General features: G+C 39.8%; 1 protein-coding gene across 1 annotated transcript in view; it reads right to left on the reverse strand.

The window, feature by feature from the left end:
- GPC6 (glypican 6) overlaps positions 1-24317 on the reverse strand; it is a 971667-nt gene that overhangs the window by 82906 nt on the left and 864444 nt on the right. The window contains exons 5-6 of the mRNA XM_032496783.1: positions 22448-22578; positions 6343-6486 (exon numbers count right to left, since the gene is read on the reverse strand). Of these exons, the coding sequence (XP_032352674.1) occupies positions 6343-6486; positions 22448-22578 (275 nt within the window). The remainder of the gene's footprint in view (positions 1-6342; positions 6487-22447; positions 22579-24317) is intronic.

Genomic DNA, 24317 nt, shown 5'->3' on the forward strand with positions numbered 1-24317 from the left:
GGGATTTTGCAGCAAATAGATAAGGCAAGTTCAGGCAGGACTGGGCAGTTCACAGTCTGAAGTGGATTGAGCAGTAGCTGTTTGTGTGCTGGGATGAACCCGGCATAATTTATTCAGGGGCGGCCAAGGCTGAAAGCCAATCTGGCCTTGACCCATTTATCCTCAGAAAACTAATTAAAGTGGAGAATCTGGTTTGTTGATGTTACTGAGGTTCCAGGCCAAGCAAAGATTGAGAGTGTGTGTGTGTGTGTGTGTGTGTGTGTGTGTGTGTGTCTGTGTCTATGTCTGTGTGTCTGTGTCGAGGTGGAACATGAGAACTATCAGTTTCACCTAAAGACAGTGGCTGAGGCTCTAGATAATAAAGCACTTTCTTAAACACAGCCTGACATCCTTTTGAGATGCAAAATAGTGGATTTAGCCGGATGCAGAATCCTTTGAGGTGACAATGAAAATTCCATGGCAATTTAAAATGAATAACAGACACTTTCCCGCATCCTTACAACCAAGACTTCCTAAATCACCCCAGAATGGTCCCAAAGAAGCATGGACCAGCATTTTACTCTGAAACTGGGACTAACCATCAGGCAGGAAATGATGTCAGAGTGTGAGTTGCTCTGTGCATTTTGTTTCTGAACAATAAACGTGCACAGCTCGATGGTATTTTGCAAATGCTTAAATCTATACGTTGTAATGTTGACAATGTATTTGACACCAGTGGCATACCAGTACATTTCAGAAATCACATTGTGTTATCTAACAACAGACATCTGATTTTTTTGGCCTGGTTAAAGAAGATTACAGGAGGCAAGAGGGAAGGCCAGCATCCCTGGGGAGTGGGTGGGTATCATATTAGGATTGACATTCTTGCCAGGATGTTCAAGGACCTCATTCTTCTTGGGGGAAACTACAAGGGTCATAATAACCATTAGATTAGGAGACTGGACTAGCTCAGCTGCTGGAACATCGGGAGACACTGAGACAATGTGCTGGAGAGGAAGGCACATCCTCTGTCACCTGGGGCTGGTCTGGTTGTACCAACTGGACCAAATTCATGGAAGCCTGACTTAATCTCAGCCGTGATGTTTCCTTCCCCAACTTCCCACTGAGCACCGAGACCTTCAGCTATCTGTCTCCCTGTTCCTTCCTCGAGAGCTTCCCTTCCAGAGTGATCCTGTTTCAGATTCACCCCTTAACTTTCTACCGTTAACCAAACTGCTGGGCTCAGAGAGCTGGAATGCTAAATAGGGCTACTACTCAGAGGATAATTTTCTTTGAAAACAAATGAATTTTAACGGAGGAATTTGAGACGTAGTGTTGCCACTGCCTGAGCTTAAGGCCAGGCAGACCTGTAGCACCACGATGTCTTAGGTGTGCTGCATGAATAAATGAACTCATCAGGTGGAAGGCGTCTTCTCTTCTGCGTCCATGATGCCATGTAGGGTTCGGGTCTTTATCAAGTGGTAATGCCAGCATGGAGTGGTTATTATGAAAACCAACTGGATAACTTAACTATCTGATTATTACAGTTAATACATGAAGTCAAGTAAGGTAATCTGGGTGTGCTTGTCCACATCCCCAATACAAATCACTTTGTAGTAAAAAAATATCCAATGCTCCCTCCCTAAATGCTCGAAAGACATCAGTAAATTCCAGTAGGAAAAAAAAAAAGAATAAACAACCTATACTGAAAAGTTTTTTTATCCTCCTAAATTCTCTATGCCCCAGCTAATGGAAAAATTAGTTCCATATGCATGAGAGCTGATGTTGGTTTCTTGTTATTATTAGGGAGGTAATTATTCGCTCTGCACAAGAAGAAAAAAGCCAATATATTTTATCAGGGAAGAGCTAGTTTTTCAGGCAGACTACACATAGTCTGAACATTGGGATAGAATTTAAATCAGCCACCAAATGAGCTAGTCTTAACACAAAGCTTAGATTGAAAACCTTACCATTGGGAAAGAATACCAAAAAGGGTTGTTAGCCATAAACACCAAGCCGAGAGAAAGTTACTAAACCTGCTGGTCAGGTACCATGTTCAATTCGCTCTCTAGACAATTTGGAAAGAGAAAGTGGAGGTGGAATTTCTCAGAAACTCTCCAGAATGACCGTACAAAGACAAATGAGCATGAGAGGAAGGTAAGAAGACCGAAGCTTACACTATGTTGCATTGTCCTCCACACAATCCTCTGGGAAGCAAGAGGAAAAACAAATTCAAAGGAAAAAGAAAGAGAGATTATTCTATACATAATAGCACAACACAGGTATAACGTTCAGCTTTGCAGCGCGGCATTCCCCCCAACCCCGCCCCAAACTCCCTCCGAATGACCAGTAGGCTGTTTGAGAGTCTGCACACACAGTACAATGTCGGATACTTACTGGAGATTCAGTGGTCTAACTCATCGCCAACTGGATGAATTACCTTCTATTTTAAAAAAAAATTGCCTTTAATAAAGTATACTCCTCTAAGATACACAGTTTACAGTACATTTTTGCTCTAAAGAATCAGCTAGAGTAAAATAAATGACACTCCCTGCGAAAGTGTGTCCAGGAGCTGTACGGCATGTTGTGTTGTAACGTTCTGAGATATACAACGAATTGTCCGTTACTGACGATGCTCTGAAACACCTTGGTAGGCTCAGATCTTAAAAGTTGAGCTATTTTCTGTTGATTTATTTTTACACCCTATACTTTGAGTGACGGTCCACTGGAATTTTCTTTAAAGAAATCATTGTTCTACATCAAGTTATTTAAGAGAATTCACAGTTTATAAATTTAAATAAAAAGGAAGAGAACCAATCTCTTCCCAAGGGCAAATAATCAAATAATCACCTCTAGTCTGTTTAACTGAAAATCAGTAAGAGTGGCTGAGAGAGAGGGTTGCCAGGGTGAGGGTTGGGAACAGGAAAAAGACCGCACAAGGATGGGTCTTTGTTAGTAGTTTGTTAACCAAATGAGTTGATGGCATTTGCATCTTGAACAGATCATGGCTGCTGGCAGGAAGGACTGCGCTATCCTCTGAGGAGTCAGCAGTGGAATTTATACAGGTGCATTCATTCACGACTGGCTAATAAAAAGAACTTAATGGTAGTGTCTGAAAGCTGCACCTAAACCGTTTTTTATGCCCACGTAACTTTGGAGGAACACATGGAATGTTTCCTCATGACGTAAGAATTGACAACTTCTTTATAAATGCAGTAAGAGGTTAAAGGATGGGACTGATCCGCACTTAAGAGAGTGTTTTGCTTTGTTTTCAGTTATTTTCAGTAGTTTACCTAGCTTGGGACTAGGAGCTTTATTTCTAAAACAAACCCCATAATTACCACTTCACATAAAAAATAGCTTCATATTAACTGATACAGGAACGTTTACCAACAGACCGCAAAATTAATGCCACAGGTACTCATTTTAAATGGTAGCCAAAAGCAACTCTCCGACAGCCCTATAGTTAAGTTATTTTCACTTTGGCAAAAGGGGCTTGGTGACTGGGATTGTCTTTTGATGCTTTCCTTTGAAGCCTTCTCTCTGCTGAAACAGAGAAATTCAAGGAAGTCTTTTCCAATTATCCTTCTTTTCTGGGACACATGCTTCTTATAAATATTCAGGAAACATCATTTCAGGGGAAAATTAAAGCAGGAGTAGGTAACATAAGACTTGTTTATAAACATTCCAAATAGGCTGAAATCTATGTCAGGCTCATCAGGACTGTTCACCAATGCATGGATTGCATGGACTGCATGGATCGTGAAGATGATTTTGTCTGACTGTTGCACAGCGTAATCTGGCCAAGGTAACCGCTCCAGCCTTTCCACCATTCAGAACTAGGCTGAACCTTCAAAGGGAAGAAAGATTTGGGGGAGCCAAAGTCTGCAAATGGAGATTCTGATGTTAGCTTCAAGGCTGGCTTATGTTTCTCAAGAATAAGACTGTGCAGCTCTTTTGGAAGTGGAAAGAGTCCCTTAGTATTAGGGGCTGGGCAAGTAGCCCCAGGTAGATTTATGGCTGGCTGTGAATTACAAATTGCTAATTCTTACAATTTGGGAAAGAATCAGAATTTAATTGAATAAAAAATTAATAAAACTGTCATTCTCCCTTATGGAGCCTGAAGCCACACCTATGAGGAAGTAAAGTACTACGTGCAGTGAGAGAGCATTTTAGAATAAAATTGGCTTACTGGTTTAAATTCCTATGCACTGACTTTGGTCCTTATGCACCTTGAGTTTGGTCCTTTTCTTTTTTTTTTTCCTCATGATCATATGATTAATCATCACCTATTCTTTTCAGAAAAAAATGATCAAATATATTTTGGGGGGGTACATAAAATAGAAGATCCTAGATCAGTTTGGTATTTGTCAAGATTCTTCAAGACCCTTATATTGGGGGCATTTTGACGATGACCAACGAAACCCCTTTATAAAAAAAGTTCAAATTCCAATTTTCACATCTCCTAGATTTTAAATATCATGTGAAAGTCTCAGTGCTGATGTTTTATTTAAGCTATACTACATTGTATAAACACTGTTGCCTTGAGAAAAGTATTTTTCCTGCTCTATTTCCCCTGTTTGAGTGTGTGAGTGTGTTTCTCTCCTGGGAGAGAAAACTGCTTCTGTTTCAAAGGGGAAAAAATTAATTAGCAGTCAGAGATGTCATTATATTGTTTAAAATCAATGCAGTTTTAACTAAATGCATAATGTATCTCATTGGTTTTTAAATTTTATTTTCCAATGGTAAGAATATTTAACCTGAGATCTATCCTCTTAACCAGTTTTTAAGCACACAATACAGTACTGTGATCAATGTTGTACAGCTGCTGTCTAGAACTTATTTATCTTGCATTGTGCCCAGTTCTTAAATTAGACTTTATGAACATTCTGAATTGTTTCAATAACTAAGTTAGAGCCAACTAAAATAGAAAAAAAAAAAAAAAGAAGAAGAAGAAGGAGGAGAGAGAGAGGGGTCAAACCCACACTCACAATTTGTGCTCTGGTTAATAGGATCTTGACCTACAAAGGAATTTGAACAGTAGAAATCCAAACAATGGAATCTAATGAAACCGTCATTTCTTTACAACTGGCTAGTCATTTGGTGGAATCTAATTGATCGTTTAAAAGAAAAAAGGTGACTAAGTTTTAAAGTTCTCCTGAAACCGAATAGAGAAGAGATACAACTAAGGTAAAGTACAAAGTCGAAGCAATTACCCAGATGATTCCTTTTTCAAAACCTAGACTGAAGAGGGGATTTTATTTGCTAATAAACAGTAATAAATTTATAACATAATTCAGTGGTTAATGACACCACTTACCCCTTCACTTTGGCACTCTGTGGAGAGGCCTTTGTGTTGTAAGTACATTTCATTTTTACAGAGAGAAATACTTAATGTACTTTGAGGCCAAATGCTACCAATTTAATCTTAGGAGGTCTGTGCTGTAGAAGGATATTAACTAAAATGATAAAGTGATTTATAACAGTGACTAATAAAAGTATTTTCATAACCAGAAACCCTCGAGATCTGAGTTTATATGACATAATCCAACGTGGTTCAAGCGTTTTATGACCTTAAGGCTTTTATCTGTTAATTTTACATCAAGATAATTGGCACAACAACAGTAAGAGCGCCAACAATCCCAGGTACATAAATTGCTTAGAGTGCTATAAATCGCACTGAAAACAATCGGGCCGTATTTCTTTGAAATTATGAGCTTCTCATTTTTTATAGCAAAATTTGATCTTTAAAACACATTCGAAAAATTGTGCTTATTACATTTATGGTTGTATTCTCCAAGTAAATTGCTTCAAGGATATGTATTCAGTCCCCTGACACACATTTAAATGGATTTCAGAGAGTGACTATTTCTAAGGATTCCACCTCTTAAAAGACACACAGAAAAGAAAAAAAAAAAAAAAAGGTAGTTACATTGATTTGGGGTCTCTTGGCAAGGTCTTTCAAGCAGAAAACTTTAGATATAAAGCAAATTCATAATAAAGTTACACTGTATCGTAATTGAATAAATAACTGAAGCAGATGAATAAGAAATGCACTATTGTAATTATATCTCTGGAAGAAATAGTAACTTAGTCATCAAATGAATATTTCAGAAGAAATATGGAGTTGAAAATTTGGGCATTGCATGAGTGGATTAATAGTGATAAGGTTTCTTAAATAACCTAATTCTTGACCTAAAAGGAAGATCTCATTACTTTTCAATATTCTAATTAAGACCAGGAGCAGACATAAGAATGAGATGACTTTTATAACCAACTGTTTCAGAATCCCATCTTGTCTTCTGAAGATTAACCTCGGTAACAGAGAGCGGCCACCATGGCCATCAATCCCAGAGAACTCACCAGCCGGTCCAAGCTCGTGCCTGCCGCAGTGGTTGGTCTCTCCTCAGGATTGTAAGGCCTGAACCGTGTGTTAAAATTTTCAGGAGCTGAGCGAGCAGATCTGAGGGCTGGAGCAGGTTTGGGTTGGCCACATCCCTGAAAGACCTGGAAGAACCATTGAAAAGTTAAGAAAGTTACACAGTGAGTTCCTTCCTAAGATCGTGATGTCGTAGTGTGCAACGCAATGGCTTCCATATTTTTTATGGAACTCTTACCCTCAACGAAGGTAAGATCCTGAAACTTAAACAAATACAACGACTAAGAAAACAGAAAGAATTACCCAGTCAGGTACAGAGTGAATTTCAAGGTATACAATCAATCCTCATTATTTATGGATTCTGTTTTTGTGACTTTGCTTACAGGCAACCTTTTCCATACCCACAGGTTTTACATCTGAGAATCCAACCAAACTAGGATCAAATTCGATTTTGCTATCTGCGGGGGCTCCTGGAATTAACTCCCTGTGGATATGAAGGGGAGACTGTACTTGCTAAAATTAATTTGTAGCCCCCAAATTAACTTAATTAATTAAAGAAAACTTAAGCCCTTCTGCAGACATGGCTGAGTGGCAAAGTGTATGTTCCCAGCTGAGGTCTAACAGGTGAAGCTCTGCCTTCTTGTTTCAGTGTTCACGCTGCAAACATGTGGTCTATTTAGTGCCAGATTTTCCCCTCACTTTGTGCTTTTGCTTGGCAGTTTCCCTGTTTAAAATGGCCTCCAGCTGTAGGGCTGAAGTGCTGTGTGGTGCTCCTAAGCACAAGAAGGTTGTGATGTGCCTCATGGAGAAAATATGTGTGTTAGATAAACTTCATTCGACATGAGTTACAGTGTACTTGGCCACGAGTTCAATGTTAATGAATCAACAATCAAGTTAGGTGTCTTTAAGGAGAGACACACATAAAAGAAGGTTATGAACTGACTGATGACAATGTGATAAAAAGCTTGCAGGAGCTTAACCCTGTATTTCCCGTAGGAGCAATGGTTCAGTATTTGCTAATTCAGTGTTTGCGGTGACTTTAAAGAACATTACTATGCACATAATGAGAATCGATGGTATTAAAAACAGGAATTTTAATAGTTACTCTCCATAAGATGATTCCAGGATAAAAGAAATTGTGTCCCAGACATTTTTATGTACTTGAATTTGGCATTCAAGAAACATTCGTTGGGGGAGGGTATACAGCTCAGTGGTAAAGTAGGTGCTCAGCATGCATGCGCATACAATCCCCAGGATATCCATTAAAAATAAAACAAATATAAACCTAATTACCTTCCCCCAAAACAAAGAAAAAAGTGGAAAACAAAAAGAAACATTCGTTTGGGATCCTTGTTATTGTGACAAATGTATTTCACATATCGCATATAAGGGCAAGTAACTTGACTGTCTCCCCCTTTGAATAATGAAAGTCTGTACTGGAAGAATTCTTTGAAGACCCTCTCTTGAGCAATGGTGTGGAAATAGGACAAGCAAATGTGGATACAACCCCTATAATGACAGTTTCCTTTAATTTTGTTGTTGACAGCTGTTCGTGTCACAATTAGAGTTGCTGTGGGAAATCAAACATTCGATGATAATGATCTTCGGGACTGAGCTGCCAGTTCCTTCCCACAGTGGCTTCACTCGGCGGTGTGGGAGATACCTCCTTTGCCGCTTTTAGAAACTTCGTCCTCTGTGCTGGTTATCAAGAGATAATACTTTTACCAGAATTACAGGACATCTAGTAACATTTGCAGGAAGTTTTGATGAAGTTTAACTTGACGTTGCTTCCATTTCTACACAGGAGATGATTCTACAATTGGATACTTTTTTCACTAAACTTTTCAGGACGATTTATGTCATCCAATTCTGAACGAAAACATGTATGTTTAGAACTCATTCCTTCCCGTTTTGTTATTTGATTCTGCCTTGCTTAACTCTAAAATAAGCAGTTTTCATCAGGCATATTACGGCATTTCCCTGAAGTATGCAGAGGGCTCCTGAGTGCCGTTCCCAATGACAAATTCCATCCTGAGACACAATTCATCTGCTTTTACCACTACAGCTGATTCCTCCTTTGTTGTATTCAACAGTTCTCCTTCAACTCAGCGTTCTGCAGCGTGGGAGCACTTTGTCTTGGCATTCTTCGAGATTGGTCTTAACACACTATTGATTATTCTTCTCTCACACAATTTTTGAAGCTGATGGTGTAAACCAGTGTGATAAAGACAGTGGCCCCCTTTCTCCCTAGTGCCTAAATCACTTCCCTGCAGCAAGGTCATTGCTGATGGGGACATTAACATTTCCAAAGCTCCAGGGTTCTGTTGAGTGTGCTGTTTTGGATTGCTTCCAAAATGACAGCTGACTTTTAAAAAGTATGAAGCCTAAAGCAAAACAATGCTAATGGTCGTGCTGAGATTTCTTTAAGTCGGCCACTGAAAGAGTTAACAGAGCTTTTTAGTTCGCCCTTCGACGGGGGAAAAACCTGGTTCACCTGATTAAGTTAAATCAAAGGAACAAGAAATGCCCTGAAAGAACATTCGCGCCCCAGGGAAGATATTTCATTGTAACAGAAAACCTTACCACTGATTTCTTTTTTCTTTTTTTTGGGAGGCTGTTAATTGTAATAGTAGATCAGAGGTAAGTCAATATAGCTTTCTGTTATTTATATCAGGTTTGGATTTTGAAGATGGCTTCGGTGCAGAAATTGCTGGGTCTATGATCTATGATTCAAATTGAAGAAAACACAGACTTCTAATTATTATGCAAACAGCACTTAACCCCATAATCAGGTGGAGACCTACATAGAAACTTGTCACAATGTGTCAAGATTCATGAAAGTTTTTCAACACAGATTCTATTATACCCTTAGAAAAAGGGACTTGTCACAAGAGAGATCCTTACATGTGGAAGTGCCAAGCTTATGGATCAAGAGCAGTTTTTTAGAAATTTACAAAACCTAAACAATCAAGCAACCAAACCAAACCAAACCAAAACAAAAAAACAACTTGCAAAGAAGACCAGAGCATCAACTCACCCTGTCTTTGTCTGGGAGTTAATTAAAACACCTCTATGATTCTCACGTAGAGAATGTCACTTATACAACATATACCCATTGAATAACTTAGATATTGCACAAAGTCAAAGTGAATTATTTCCTTTTTAATACATGCAATATGTTAGCTGGACAAAATATTTGTAAAACGTGGGTTTCGTGGAGTGGTTGACAAAAGGAATTCCTGTGCAGAACATTTGGACTGTCTCAGACAATTTTCTGAGCCTGCTCTAAGCATCAGGATAGTCAGACGAAGTTCTGTGGCTCCTGAAGTCTAGGGCTGTATCGCTATACAGGACCAATGAGCCTTTTTCCTGGTGGCCTGGGTACCCCAATATTTTATATTTTGAATAAGGGTAGAAACAGATGAGGAATAATGTGGGGGGAAGGGTCTTAAGTTAAATGAGTCTGTAGATCAAGGTTTTCCCTCAAGGAGTGGTCAGGACTGGAGATATAGATTTGGACCATTAGCCTAAAGGTGGTATTTCAAACCCTGAAACCGGTGGCACTTAGCAAGGGCTGGTACGTAGACAGGCGGCAGAAGGTGCTGAGGACAGCCCAGCGCCATGCCGACATTCAGAGGACCTCTCTGAATCTTAGTTTCCTCCTCTACCAAATTGCAATAATAATATTATTTACTGCACAGAGAGGCTGTGATGATAAAATGTAGTCTGTAAGGCAGGAAGACAGAAGCCAATGTCTGGAAAAGTAAGTGCTTTATAATAATTAGCTAATTATGTCATTCTGCGGTCGGTTCTTTCTAGTTCTATTTTCTCAGTAAGGAGATTTGAGGAGGAAGAACGTCTGGGCTGATGCTTCTTAAATGTCTTCCACAAAAATTATTTCTGGGGCTGTTAACAGCTGTTACATAAGCAATAGATTCGATGCGTCAAAATTAGATGAGGTATCCTAGCAGGGCTTCATCGAGCTGACATGTGTTCTGCCTCGTCAAAAGGGAGCAGCTCATTTGTAGCGTTTTCCAAAACTCTCTGGCCATGGCTTCTCCAGGAAGTTCTCACAACATGTTCCAGGGAACATACCGCGACACACTGTGACGCCTGCTCTAATTAGCCAAGAGGAGACGTGGTTCAGATGTCACTGCCATTTACTTAGAGGTATTCGTGAAGCCATTCCTCTCCCCACCACCTTTCATTCGAGAGAGGAAATACTATTTCCAGACACTAAAAAATCTCTTTACGACAGAAGTTTCCAGAGTCTATAGCTGCGGGCTGAGCCACCCCATTGTGGGACATATCACTAGCTCTGCTCCTTGAAGAAATAGAATCAGTATTACCTCCTGCCTGGCTCCCTCCAAGGGATGTTGAAAGGGATAATTAGATAATTTGGAAAAGTGTTTGGAAGTCCCAATGTAGACAGATGCCACAGATGTACAAAGGAATTATCCTTCCCACCAAGCGGACTCGCAAAACCTGTGGATTTCGGGAAGATATCTGGCTCATGAATCCTCTCTCTTAAGAGGATTACTAAGATAATGTCTCAGAAGTATGCTGGCATTTTGAGATTAAAGAAGCTGACAAAGATGGAAAGTGCCGAGAGAAGAGACATTTTATTGTTTCAGAGAAACAGGAGAGGGGCGTATGTGCGTGGTGATAACAGGTTTGACGGCTGCCTTCGGTTTCTCAGTAAAAGCATTTTTCCTTTAAGAACACTGCAGCATCCTAACATATTTCCTTAAAATAAAATAACACGGTGTGCACTTTTTCAGAGGCACCCATGGTTTTATACCTGTATCTCTTTGTCTCCTTTATCTTCCGCAGGTTGATCGTACATTCACAAAAGTCATCACTGGCAATCTGAGAAGCAATGGTGGCCCACCCATCCAGTCTTAGCTCCTATGTGTGGGTGTGTTTTCATGTATCTTCTCAGTTTCCACTTGGTGGGTTTTCATTCTAGTGGGAAAGATGTTGCTGTTCCCATAAATCATTTTGAAATTTGCAAACAGAATTCTGATCTTTTTTTATCCATATAGGTGACGGTTAATGCTACTTAGATTTAATTGGGCTTGATGTTTTAAGAGTAAGTGATGTTTTATTTACTTACTAGATTCTTATTCATATTAGAATGTTAACAAATGAATTATTTGTTAGATGATCGCTTGGGGAATTCAAATCTATCCTGTTTGTTCCCAAGGAAACAGAAGCTATCATGTCTGCATTGGCTCTACATATATTTTGTCCAAGTTTGGCCATTATTTTCATAAGAGACCTGTGTAACAAGAAGGTCATGAATAAGAGTCTAAAAGCTTGGTGTCCTGGTTTCAGTCTTTCTCCTTCCACCTATGTGACCTGGAGGTAATATGTTTTCCCCAAATCTCAAGGCTGTTGTGAAGATAAAATGAGATGATGCTTAGAAAAGACACTGAAACAAGGAGGCATAAAGATGCATTACTATTTTACTGAAGTAATCTATAATTAAGTAGGACAATAAAAGGTAACAAATCAAACCTAGAGATTATGCAGAGTGATGCATGAATAATTCAAGTTTTATGAAAAATAGGAGCTTATACTTTTTGTTCATCATTGTATCCCAGAATCTGTAAGAGTTCCTAGCACATTGTATGGGTTTAAAAAAAAATTGGAAATGAAAGATTATGAAAAAATAAAATTTTTAGTTGTAATTCCCCCACTTTGCAAACATGTATGGAAGGCAATGAGGAAGCAGATTTCTATAATGAGACAGAAAAGGCAGGAGACGAAAGAGAGCTAATACTTATTGAGTGTCTATGATGGACCAGACTCACTATGCTTTGTGTTTCATACACTTATCTCAGTCAATCATCTCTTCAAAATTATAGTTGAACCCTTCTTCCTTCGGCTCTAGAAAATACAATGAATCATGCATCCACATTAAAAAAAAAATGCATTTCCCTTACTCCATATACCATGCCAGCTTAAAGCAAAACCACATCAACAACTTTGTTTAAACTGATGACTAGAACCCAGAAGTCCTGTTTCTTGGCCACCTGATAATAGCTACTCGCTGTGTTTGATAGGACACTCAGAGAGCAGAAGTCTCTGTGTATAGAACAGGCCTGGCTCTCTGACTGTTGGTGGGTGCGAGCTGAGAGCCAGTCTTCTAGAGATACCTGGGTTCACATCCCTGGCAGTGGCTGTTTCCGCATTTCCTCATCCTGTCAAAACGGTGAGCAGCAGCGCCTGCACGGGGCCGCGGCTGCATCACATCCCTGTCGCTCGTCGTGCGGGTTCAGCGCAGAGCTGGGGCCCCGCCTCCAAGCGGAAGTGAAGCGTGAAGACTGAAGTGGGTGTCAAGGGGACGTCCACATACCATCAGCCAGTAGATGTGAGTAAGGTAAGATATTAAGAAACCCATTTCATGAGAAGTAGTTGCAAGGAGAGCTCCATTATGACCACAATGCAAGATGCAACTGACACCTTAGGGCCTCATTTTCGCACGTTTCTGGTTCCCAGTAATCTGCTAATATCCTAAGAAGCGTTTTCCTGAATATAAACTTAAAAACTTATAATAATAACTTTTTTTCTTTAGATATGAAATCATTATACTCCTCACACAGTTAAAAATGAGTATTTTTTATTTTTTGACTTTTATTACAGCGCCAATTTTTGGGGTGGATTTTGCCTTTCAAGAAAACAGGCTTTCATCCTATGACTCCGAACAATCTCTCCTCTTCTCTCTTTTCCTTCGTCTTCTCTTCCCTCTCCCCCTACTTCTTCTCTCACTCTCTTTCTCTTTTTTCTTTGCTCTCTGATTCAAGATGCATCTTTATGCCTCCTTTTCTTTCCTTAAAGATTGATTATAATGGTTTCTTGGCCAAGTTCTCTGGCAAACCTGAAGTCCCTGGATGGGTCCAGGATTCTGTGTAGAGACTTCGGGGTTGGACTGAATCAAGTCAAGTCATCAGTTTCAGTTTTGGCTGCTTTTAATATATTGGCTTCAATTTTCAAAAGCCAGCAACCGTGTCAGTTTCAAGGTTTTAAACATTCACTCCTGATGCTTATGCCGCTTGCTTCCAGAATGTCTTGTCAGATGGGTTGCATACTTCTTAAAATCGTTTCTTCAATAAAAGCAAATTCCTTCCATTTGCTTAAGAAGATGATTTTTTTCCCCTTGTAGGTTTTGCATTCCTTCCACAGTAGAACACCTTGATATTTCCTCCCAAATGGCAAGCAGGAAGGAGTGACAAGGAACTGAACAAAGCTTATCTTGAGTGTGGAGAAAACAAAACAAAACAAAACCGAACTCTACTGGCCTCGCTAAATGATAATTTCATGTGCTCTTTGTTTGCAAGGTTTAAAGCAATGCTTTAAGATCACTTTGCAGAATTTACATAAATGTTGAATTTCAGCAGCCTGGCTCTGTATCATATATTCAAATGACCATTTAACAAGTATTTGTAGAGTGTCACTGTGGCCAGACTTAGATGCTAGGGATACGCCCACTGGCCATGTCCCTGATCTCATGAGGGTTCTGACAAGAAATCAGGCAATTACAGTAGAATGTAATAAATGCTATGGGAACACCCATCAGGGGCAAATAACCCGGACTGGGAAGTCAGAGAAGCTTCCTAGGAGAGCAGCAATGTGCTGGGATGGGCTCTTACTGGTGCACAGGACCACTTGTTAAATTTTCAGGAAATTTGTAATCCAGTCATTAAACAGAGTGATTATTAAAAGTTAAATCGTATACACTTAAAATGATCTAAATTTTATTAAAAACAAAGGTAATTATACTAAAAACTCATTACCTCCTAATTATTTTTACCATTAATGGTTATTTATGCCAAGGGTGTCTGTAAGGCGGAAATAGTACATTGTCAGGGGGCTACTCTGTGTTCAGTGGACATCATGTTGGTAGCTTGAAATTTATACCCCAGAAATTGGCAAACACTATAAACCAGCATGTTTTTTTTTTGCATAGAGAACTGGTTGTGCAAACATTTACTATTATACCACTGAATCTTGCCAGGGAAGTTGGAGAAATAGTTGCAGTATGCCTGGTGAATGGCGTGTATTTGGGGAGGGGGGGGGATAGAAAGGATAGAAAGAACGTTCCAGGATAAGGAACAGCATGTGCAAAACTATGGAGATGAGAGAGGACACTTCTTCCGAGTAGCAGAGCCAAGGCCATTTTGTACGTCTGGTGCGCACAGAGGTTCTCTCTCCTCCTAGATTAACACTTCTGTTAGGACTCAGGCTCTGTCGGTCGGTCAGTCTTATTCACCGCTATGTCCACAGCGTCTAGTGCTGCGCTTGGCAGATAACCGGTGCTTAATAGTTGCTTTAATGATTTAAGGTGGGAAGAGAGCTAAGTGGTGGACCCAGAGGGGCAGGTTAAGGACTGCATTGTGCAGGAACACATCTGGGCTTTATTTGAATGGCAACAGGGAACCACAGAAAGATATCATGCAAGGAAGTAATGTGGACATATTTGCATTGTCAGCAGTCCCTCTGGCGACAATGTGAAGAGGGATTGGAGTGCGGCGAAACCAGAGGCAGGGAATTAATTAGGAGGCTATAATCCAGGTGTGAGGTGATTAAATTAGGGGAGACGCTGTGGATGGATTCAGAAGACATTTAGAAATGACTGTTTAACGGGTTTCATTAGGGATTGACTGTGAGGGTGGAGGGGGAGGAGGAGTTCAGGCTTCTGGCTTGGACAAAAGAGCAGTAGAAGAGACGTTCCCTGGGATGGAGAACCCGGGGAGGGAAGGGTTTGTGGGAGGATGATGAGCTCAGTATTGAACAGGTGTATTTGAGGTGGCGGGTGGAGGTGTGCCTCAGACAAGTGGATAAACAGGTGCAATCACGAGAGTAATCTGGGCTAGGGCGAGATTTGGGATGAAAACTTCGCTGTAACAAACCCAGAACATCGTGTCTGAGATGTTTCACATTTTTCACATAAGAATGCTTTTTGTCAGCCATTCTTGCAAACCTCGTGTTTTAAAAACACTTATTCTAGTTAACAGATTACATGTATTAATCAAGAAGTGTTGACTTTCACTTTGTAAGGCACCTCAGCGATTTGTCTGATATTAAAGATATATTCTGGGAAAATGACGAGGTGAGAAAAAGAGACATACTAAATGCGTTAGCAGAAAAAGACCTCCAGAAAGCCATATATAATTCCAAAATTTCTGGCCGAACAAGTTGCTACAAATGCAGACGTAGCTCCTTCACATGTTTAAATATGGGCTGGCTTGGGCATGACTCTACCAGGATCAAACCAGACTGCATATACCCGAGTAGAAAGGAAATGCTAAACGCTGGCGATGCTTGTGTATTTGTGAAACTGGGCAGAGGGCGCTGAAATTCCCTTAAAGCAATAATCGGCTGCCTATGGGAAGCATAGTTCTAAGGAAGCAGTTTCTCCTCTTTAAAGGCAGGAGGAGGCTGGAAGAACTTTCCTTCCCGAGAGCAAGAGGGTATCTTGTTCTGTTTCTAAGAACACACTGAGTATTAAATACTGAGTTGTGTTTCAATCACCTACTCTTGAGTAGACTTCATGAAATGTAATCTTCTTATCTTCTGCCCTGAAGTTAAAGTGAAAGAAAATCTTAAGCTAAATCTCCAAAGGTTAGAGATAATCAGGAGTTTCCCCTTATCATGTAAAGGAGAAAAAAAAAAAACCGATATAAATATATATTTATATATATATAAACCTTTTTCGTGGAAAGAAAGTTAAAACTAATTTACTTTGGATGCATTTCCTATAAATGCATCATAGGTATTTTTCTCAAACCTTCATTTACTTTATAAAGAAAGCTGTCTTTTTTCCCCACCCTGTGTCTAGCATCTGAAAAATTTGGCTCTGTTATCCAGTGATGTTACAAACAGGAAAGGAACAGGTTCTGGCTTTCTGTAGAGAAATGAAGAAATCAAAGAATCAAAGATGTGTCAAGGTCACTGTTTCTTGGTGGAATATTATAAGTGAGACCTGGTGGGCAGAATATGAGCTTTGAAATTTGAATCAACGGAGAAAATACTCTGAATCTAGAAATCAGTGAGAACTTGCTCTTTTCTTTTGGAAACAAAACTAAAGAGGAAATAGAAATAGGACTCAAAGCTTTATAAAGAGTATGGCCATTGGCTTTTTTCTCAGAGAGCAGGTGGAAGGGACGGAACCACTTGTCAATGGAATAGGCCAGTAAGTCCCTTTATGTAAGAAGTATGTGATGTTAAGCTGAAATCCCCCTAAACGCCTTTGCTCTGCTGGCCTTGGTGCAGCCAGTGGGCCTGGACTTGGGCTGGGATGCTACCAAGTCTACTTCCACCCACTCCGCTCTGCTCTCAAGCCTGCTTTCCCCTGAAGGCCTTGCTCATCAGACGATAATTCAGGGCCGAGACACATCATCACAGGCCATGCGGAAATCAATGTCCCTTTCCAGATGAGTCTCTACCGTCAAAAATAACACCATGCATGAGTGTATTTAAACGCAAGTGTGTGACCATCAAATCTCCTCTTCTGATCTGATATGCTGGGGAGAAGCTCACAGACCATCATGGGTGAGGCAGAACCACAGAGTCCATGGTCGTTAGAATTTACACATCACAGACATTTTCAATAACAATGAAAATACTAAACTTTGACAAGTGGTTTTGGTTTGATATATTCCATGCTAAGCGTTTTACATGGATTACATCATTTTACTCTCAAACAACTTTATAAGTAGGTCCTACCAGCATCCTCGTTTTTAATGTGAGTTGATTGAGTTTAGACAGATAAATAATTTGCCCCAAGTCACACATAACTAGGAAAAACTGGATCCCAGGGCTGTCTGACGTCAAAATCTGATGTCAAAATCTGATCTTGTCATACTGACGCTATTTTAAAGAATACAAGACTCACTTCAAATATATTTTAAGGTGTTTTTTATTCCTTATTGTTGAAATCTTTCTGGCATTAGACTTTCATGTTCTGAATTCAACACAGCAAAATGTACTGTTGCTTCCATGTGTGAAACGGCACGTTAGAAGGGCTGTCTGTAGAATGTAAGAATGAGTAAGATGTTGCTCCCGTCCTCAAATAACTTATAATCCTGGGAAGGAGAAGATAAGCCCACAAGTAACCATAACACAAGGAATAATGGTCTCACTGCCTTAAGGGCACACGTCACGCAGGAGCTCAGAGAAAGGAAGGGTAAATACTATAGGGATAAAAATATGCTTCTTTGAACTGAATCTAATCAATGTCCTTTTATCGGAAGCAAGATATTTTTTTCCAAGTGAATTCCCAAGACATTACACCTGAATGCTCTGAAAGGAAAAAGATCCAGAGAAAAGAAAAATACCTGGATGCTAGAAAAAGAAACCTAATCATGATTGAAGAGATAATGATCAGAAAGCTGGAAAGGGGACATTTAGATTAACCCCCTTTTTTTTTTACAGATGAGGAAACTAAGACCTGCTACCTGGAGGCAAAAATTATTAACATTCTTCTTTCTGTTCTTTTAGGTTTTTTTCATCTTCATGTGAGCTGTAGATTTAGAAAGAATTGTCTGGAGAAGATAAAGTCACTGAAGGCCATGCTGCTCTTCTGTAATGGGTTCTACCCTCGTCTGTAATAAGTATTAATTGAATGGATGGTTTCAATTGGAATTTAATAAGTCTCCCTTCTTAATTTAGATTATATCTGACAAACCAATCTTTTCCTGGATTGGGTTTGAAATTATTCCTAATACAGTTAAATTATAGATAGTGAGATCAGTTCCATCTTCCCTGATAGGACAGGAAGGAGGTTATCAACACGTTTGAAATTCATAGGCAGAGACCGAGCGAGTTTTGTTCTCCCTTCCTTTAGAGAATTTCCTGAACCCTGGAAAGTTCAGAACTCCCTGGCTTTGCGCGGGTAACGGAAGTGGTGGAATAATGAGGACCCACTTCTGTCTTTGATGAAGATTGTAAAGTTGGTGAATGTAATAATCTTAGTTGGGGCTTGAAGAACTAACAACTTCTGTTTCTCCTCAGTAGGTTTCCTTACTGATCAGAAACACTCATCCTTAGTACTCATCATCAGTAACAGGTTCCAGGCAACAGCCTTCTCTGAAATGGCTGGTTCCTCCAAGGCTGCAGTGTATCTGGTCCTGGTGGGGAGATACATACTGAGGAAACAGGGGCATGCTGGGAAAATCTTTTCCATTGGATCAGATGGTTCTGGGCTACAATCCCAGCTCTGCTACTTCTCAGTTGCCTGGCCTCAGACAAGCAACTTAATCGCTCTAAATTTAACATTTCTTTACTTAAGAAAATGAGGAAATCAATGCTTTACAAGATTGCAGGAGGATTTGAAATAAATATATAAGGCATCTAGAAAGAGAGTGATGCTGGGGGAGAGAATCTGTTTTGTCCTCTATTCTATTCCTCGTGCCTCGCACACGAAGGGTATTTGTTGAATGAAATACAGTAGGTGCTCAACCAATGGTAGCTATGATGATTGTCATTGTTACTAAGTGATTATTTGTCCAAAAAGGAACCAAGAAAAGCCTTAATATGCTACTGTTGCTGGTCTCAAAATATATATAAAATAATATATTATTATAATATTAATGTTAATATAAATTATGTTATAAATTATGTAATGTATAATATAATATTATACAAAGGATATACAAATCAAGAATTTGAAATCAATTCCACAATGTTACTATCAAAATATTGTAATTTGACTACATAGCTTGAAACAGCCGATGTATTTTTTGAAAGGACTATCACAGTGCCTTACCCCCAAACTGCTTGTCTGTGGGCTAAGTGGCAGAGGGAAAAAGGGGGTGACAGTACCTATATACAAACAGATCCCAGACAAGATCTGAGCATGAAACGCACAGTAAGACTAGATCTTTTCATTAGTCTGTAATCTCACTGATTAGGCACAAAAAATGATTTGTTCCTATGCCTGAATCTTACATAATACTGTACATCAACTATACCTCAGTGAAAAAAAAATGAGCTGTTCCCTTCTATAGATGTGATGCAGACTACTGCATTAGAGAGGACTTTCGTATCTGAAACTGTTTTCATCTTTGCCTTCAGACAGGAGAGGGGAGAAAAAAGTAGACTTTCATGTTTTGCACTTTTAAAACTCCAAGAAAGGTTGGAAATGAATGCATGATGAGGCTAATAAGAAAAATAGTTTGTTAGCATTTAGCGTGATGAAAAGTACTAGGTATAGTTGTAAAGGGACTCAGACAGAAGGACAGACAACTTGAATCCTCCTGGCTTTGCCACCTGGGTTTCCTTACCTTCTCATGTGGGTTTTAGTGAAGGCTACAGAACTTTCTCCTAATACTTGATCTATTCAGTGAACATTCACTGAATTGCGCCCTTGTCTGGGATTGGCTCTGTAGGGACCTGAATTATCAACATGCAGAGACTAGCAACATGTGCTCTGGACTCAGACACTCCTCTAGGTACCCTTCACACACCACGAGACCTTCTGTAAGTTCCTGAACTTTTCTAAGCTTTAGTTTCCATATCTGGAAAATAAGGGGGAAGGTCTATCTCATCACAAGCACTGTTATAAATATTACACAATATAAACCACATAAAGCACAGTACAGTCCTGGCAGTAAGCGTTCAACAAATGTGAGCTGGCAGCTATAAACATCGTTGCTTTTCTGAAAGAGGTTCTGGAAATGACTTCCATCAGTAACTGCTATAATAAGGTAAATGATTTTCCAAGGAGAAGTTGCCAATCATATCCTGGAGAAAAAAGTCATTTTAATTTGTAAGCTTTACAGGTCTCAGGATGTCTGGCCCTCCAGTTAGGAAACAGCTTCCAGCCTCACCAGAAGCTCAGCTATCAGAAGTTAAGGAGGGCGCTGGTGATGCAAATACTGCAGCCAAAGTCTGGAAATCCAGAATTTCAAATCTGATGAGACCGTTTATCAACAATGACTGAGAGTTCCTTTGCAAAAGGAAAAATTCAGCCATCTATTTCTTAGCTAGAAAGTAGATTTTAGACTTCATTTCATGCATACTTTCATGGATGTGGCTTATATGGAAAGTGAAACAACGTGTTTCCAAATTCCATTCACTTGAAGAAATAAGACCTCTTTCAGAACATACCCATTCCATCAGCAAATCTTGTTGGTGTTTCCTGCTAAATTTATCCAAATTTCAGCCACCGAATAAACCACCTCTCCACTATGTTAAGGCTGGCTTGGGTCTTTCCTCCATACTCTCCTCTAGGTCCGACCTGTGTCCCATCCCTCTTTCCTGCAAAGTCAAGCGGCCCTCCTCTCTCTCCGCCTTCCTTAACTCACCCCATCACCTTTTCTCTATGTCAAGGCTACCAGATACCTTTTTCATTTGTTTGTTTCTAGCTGATTTGACATTGTGGGTACTACTATTTTAGGGCCCTCCATACGGTATCCTCTGATGAGTGTTCTCTTGCATACCCTATATTATTTTTACTTTAAGAGATTTCTTACAAAGAAATGTGCCTTTTTCAAAGTGCATGCCTTATGAACAGCAATCATATTATAATGTAGTTGGACAACTTCCAGAAAAATGTCTCATCCACATTCTGGAATTGAAGACAGTCCATCTGATCTCTTAGAGAATTTTTAATAGAAAAACTTGACTTGAACACCCCCGTACACACACCCAGTGGAAACCTCTCCTTCTAAGGAGTGTGTGGTGGTCTCAAACCAAAGATACTTTCGTGTTTTCACGCCCTCTTCTCTAGAGCTGTTTTGAATGTCAATTACCATAGAGCTTCAAGCATTGCTGGGATATTTGGCCTCTAAAAACATTAATTGGTTTCTAGGCAATAGATTTGAGAGGAATAGATAATTGCTTTTTTTCACGGGTAAGGAAAAAAATAACTTTTCACGGAACCTCCAAATGTGCCATTTCCCTAACACGTGATGGAACTTTGGAGCATCCTTCTTTACACAGGCTAACCCAAGCTCACTAAAACCTAGAACCTGTGAAACTCTTAGCCCATCCATCTCCCAGGGAGAGAGAGGAAGATGCCCCGACCAGATTCTTTCTTACCCTACTTTCTACCAGTTCACCCTAAAACGCCCAAATCTGTTGTGATTCCTACTTAGCCAAGGAGCCCTAATCAGATTCCATGGATTTCTTTCTACTCTGCAATTTCTCCCCACCACCCACCTCCTTCTCCTTTGAAATCCTTTTCACAAAGGCTTTTAAAAATTGGAGAACGCTAAACATGCCAGTCTTTGCCTGACATATTTTTGTGCAAATGACTTTCAATTAAAATGCAGTCACTCCGTCACCAGGTCTACAGCACTGCTGTGGATTTGGTTAGTGTTTGGTGACAGGGAGACAGATAAAGAGAACAGAAGGACACTGTGCAGTCATCAGTGTGGATGAAGGGGTGATGCAGGAAAAGGCTGGAGTCTCATTGCAAACTTCTCAGTTTTGCTTAAGGCAGGTCCTGTCGATTTTCAGCTGGGTGGGGACAAATAAAAATTGTGCACTTGGTATTTGTGTTCTGCCGTTGCAAACCCAGAATCTGTCTCATTTGATTTACAAAGATCCACTATTTTTTTTTTTAAATGTGTGTTTGACTTCATACAAAGGGGCATTTTCCTCTGAAGATTCATTAATGGGAGTTACATTACAGTCTTAAAAAAGGAAGTCAGATGGAATGTTGAATAATTTACAATTGAACATACAGATCATTTGCCTGGTTTGTGCAGCTGAAGACATAATTAGAAGTTCCTAGAGAGAGAGAACAGGGTGAGGGTGTGTGGACAATTCAAACATTACAAAGAGAATTCCCCTCAAATTGCTCACAAATGTGGGGGATTAGTCACTATACTTAGGGCTTTCTGAAATTTTTAGCAGCCAATAATTTCTTCACGATGGAGTAGCTGTGAACTAAAGGCTTGCTCCCTTTCTCAAGGCCATTTTGCTAGACAGTTTTAATGAAGTAGCAAATTTTTAGTGGGGCAGGAAAAGTGTACTGACAATGTATTAGAATTTATAACCCTAGCCGACATATCTAGTTACTCCATTTTTAGATTCCTGCACTTTCCTTATTAGGCGACATATGATGAAGGCAAATACCTTTGCAGACACCTGCATGCTGTTTTCTTGCATATTCATAATGGCTTCAGAGATCTTGACGTCTATGGGGTCCATGACCGACTCAATGTTGAATGGTCCTTCCAGTCGCTCTGCCACCAAGAGCATTGCATCTGTTAAAACACAGGAACATGATTTCAATATTTGAGAACTGGGAACTCCAGGTTATAACCTGTGTCTAAATACCTCCAATGCAACTGGCTGAAAAATGATTGCTCATTCAAATTTTTTATTCGCTTTTACAGAGTTCAAAACGGAATGGATGACTCAATCTTAAAGTAGTATTTTATTTCATTTGAAGGTTTCAAATTATTTTACATGTATAGGACCAGGCCTGAAAATGAGAAAATTGGTTCAAATTAAGAGAGTTGAACATATCTATTACAAGTGAGGTTAAAAAAAATATTTCAGGGGTAGGGGGTATAGCACAGTGGTAGAGCATGTGCTCGGCATGCACGAGGTTCTGAGTTCAATGCCTAGTACCTCCATTAAGGGGGAAAAATTACCCACATCCCCACCAAAAACAAAACAAAACAAAACAAAACAAATTCAGACAAAGAAAGACAAATACTCTATGATCTCACTTATATGGAATCTAAAACAAAACAAAACAAAACAAAAATAACTCAAACCCCCAAAAATATTAGCTCAGGTTCAAAAATGGAGTTGAACTTTTCTGGAGTATGGAGAAACCTGAGAATACTGAAGAAGTGTTAATTTGAGAATTGAGGGGGCTGCTCTAATGTCAAGGCCCAACTTAAGCACATCTACACTGTGAAGCATTTCTGGATTTCCCCAGAACAGACCTGTCCCTACTCGGTGCCGTCACCCTACCCAGCATGCCCTTGCATTTTTGCACTTTGACAGCCTTTGGGGACAGGGAAACTTCTCTTGGTGGTTTTGTATATTCAAGGCTTGTTAGGGTGCCTGTCACACTGTAGCCTTTCAGAAAATGTCCATGAAACTATGTTGAACTGAACTGAACTAAAGCACTACTTGGGAGGCTTCCATTTGCTGGAGAAGATGGTCACAGTGACATGGAGGCAAGAGCTCTGAATCAGGAGTTAGTTGCCCAACCTTGCAACTAAGTAGCTGGAGGCTGCAGGAAAAATCTCTGAGCTTACTGGGCCACGGATTGGTGAGGTGTGTAGAAGGGACCTGTGATGAGGAGTCCGCCAGAGTCTGTGGAGCGTGGTACAGGGGGCCTGTGTCCATTCCTGTGCTGCTAAAAACTGGCCCACGTTAGTTCTTAGCTTCCAGGGCACAGTTTGGTAACTTGCCTCCACTGGGACGGTCGAATGGAACTTTCTGTGATAATGAAAATGTGGCTATTGAAACTTGAAATGCGGCTAATGTGACTGAGGAATTAAACTGTTTATAAATTAATGTGCCCTTAACTAATTTAAATATAATTTTAAAATACCCACTTGGGACTAGTGGCTGCTGGAAAGCACAGCCTAGACTTTTAACATATGGACTCAATAACGCTCATGTTTTCCAACTGTTAAAACCCTTGGGAGCCAACCTTAAAACACTGTCCTTTTTCAAAATAGTACATATTTATTGTTAGACACTTAGAAAATACAGAAAAAACAAGGAGAAAAATGCACCCACAGTCCCACTTCCCAGAATAACACTATAAACAGTTTGGTCTATGCCCTATTTTTTTTCCCCCTCTGTGCATGAATATTTTAAGCATGCAACTGAAAATATACTGCACATACATCATATAATCTGCTTTCTAAATATATTATTAATGTAACATGCTGTTTATAGTAGCTGCCTCATAGCAATAGTGTGAAGAAAACAAATTTTATTTTTATTACGTATCCAACCATGCTCAAGCAAAGTC

The sequence above is a fragment of the Camelus ferus genome, chromosome 14 (assembly GCF_009834535.1).
Source record: "Camelus ferus isolate YT-003-E chromosome 14, BCGSAC_Cfer_1.0, whole genome shotgun sequence".
In the NCBI taxonomy this organism is placed as follows: domain Eukaryota; kingdom Metazoa; phylum Chordata; class Mammalia; order Artiodactyla; family Camelidae; genus Camelus; species Camelus ferus.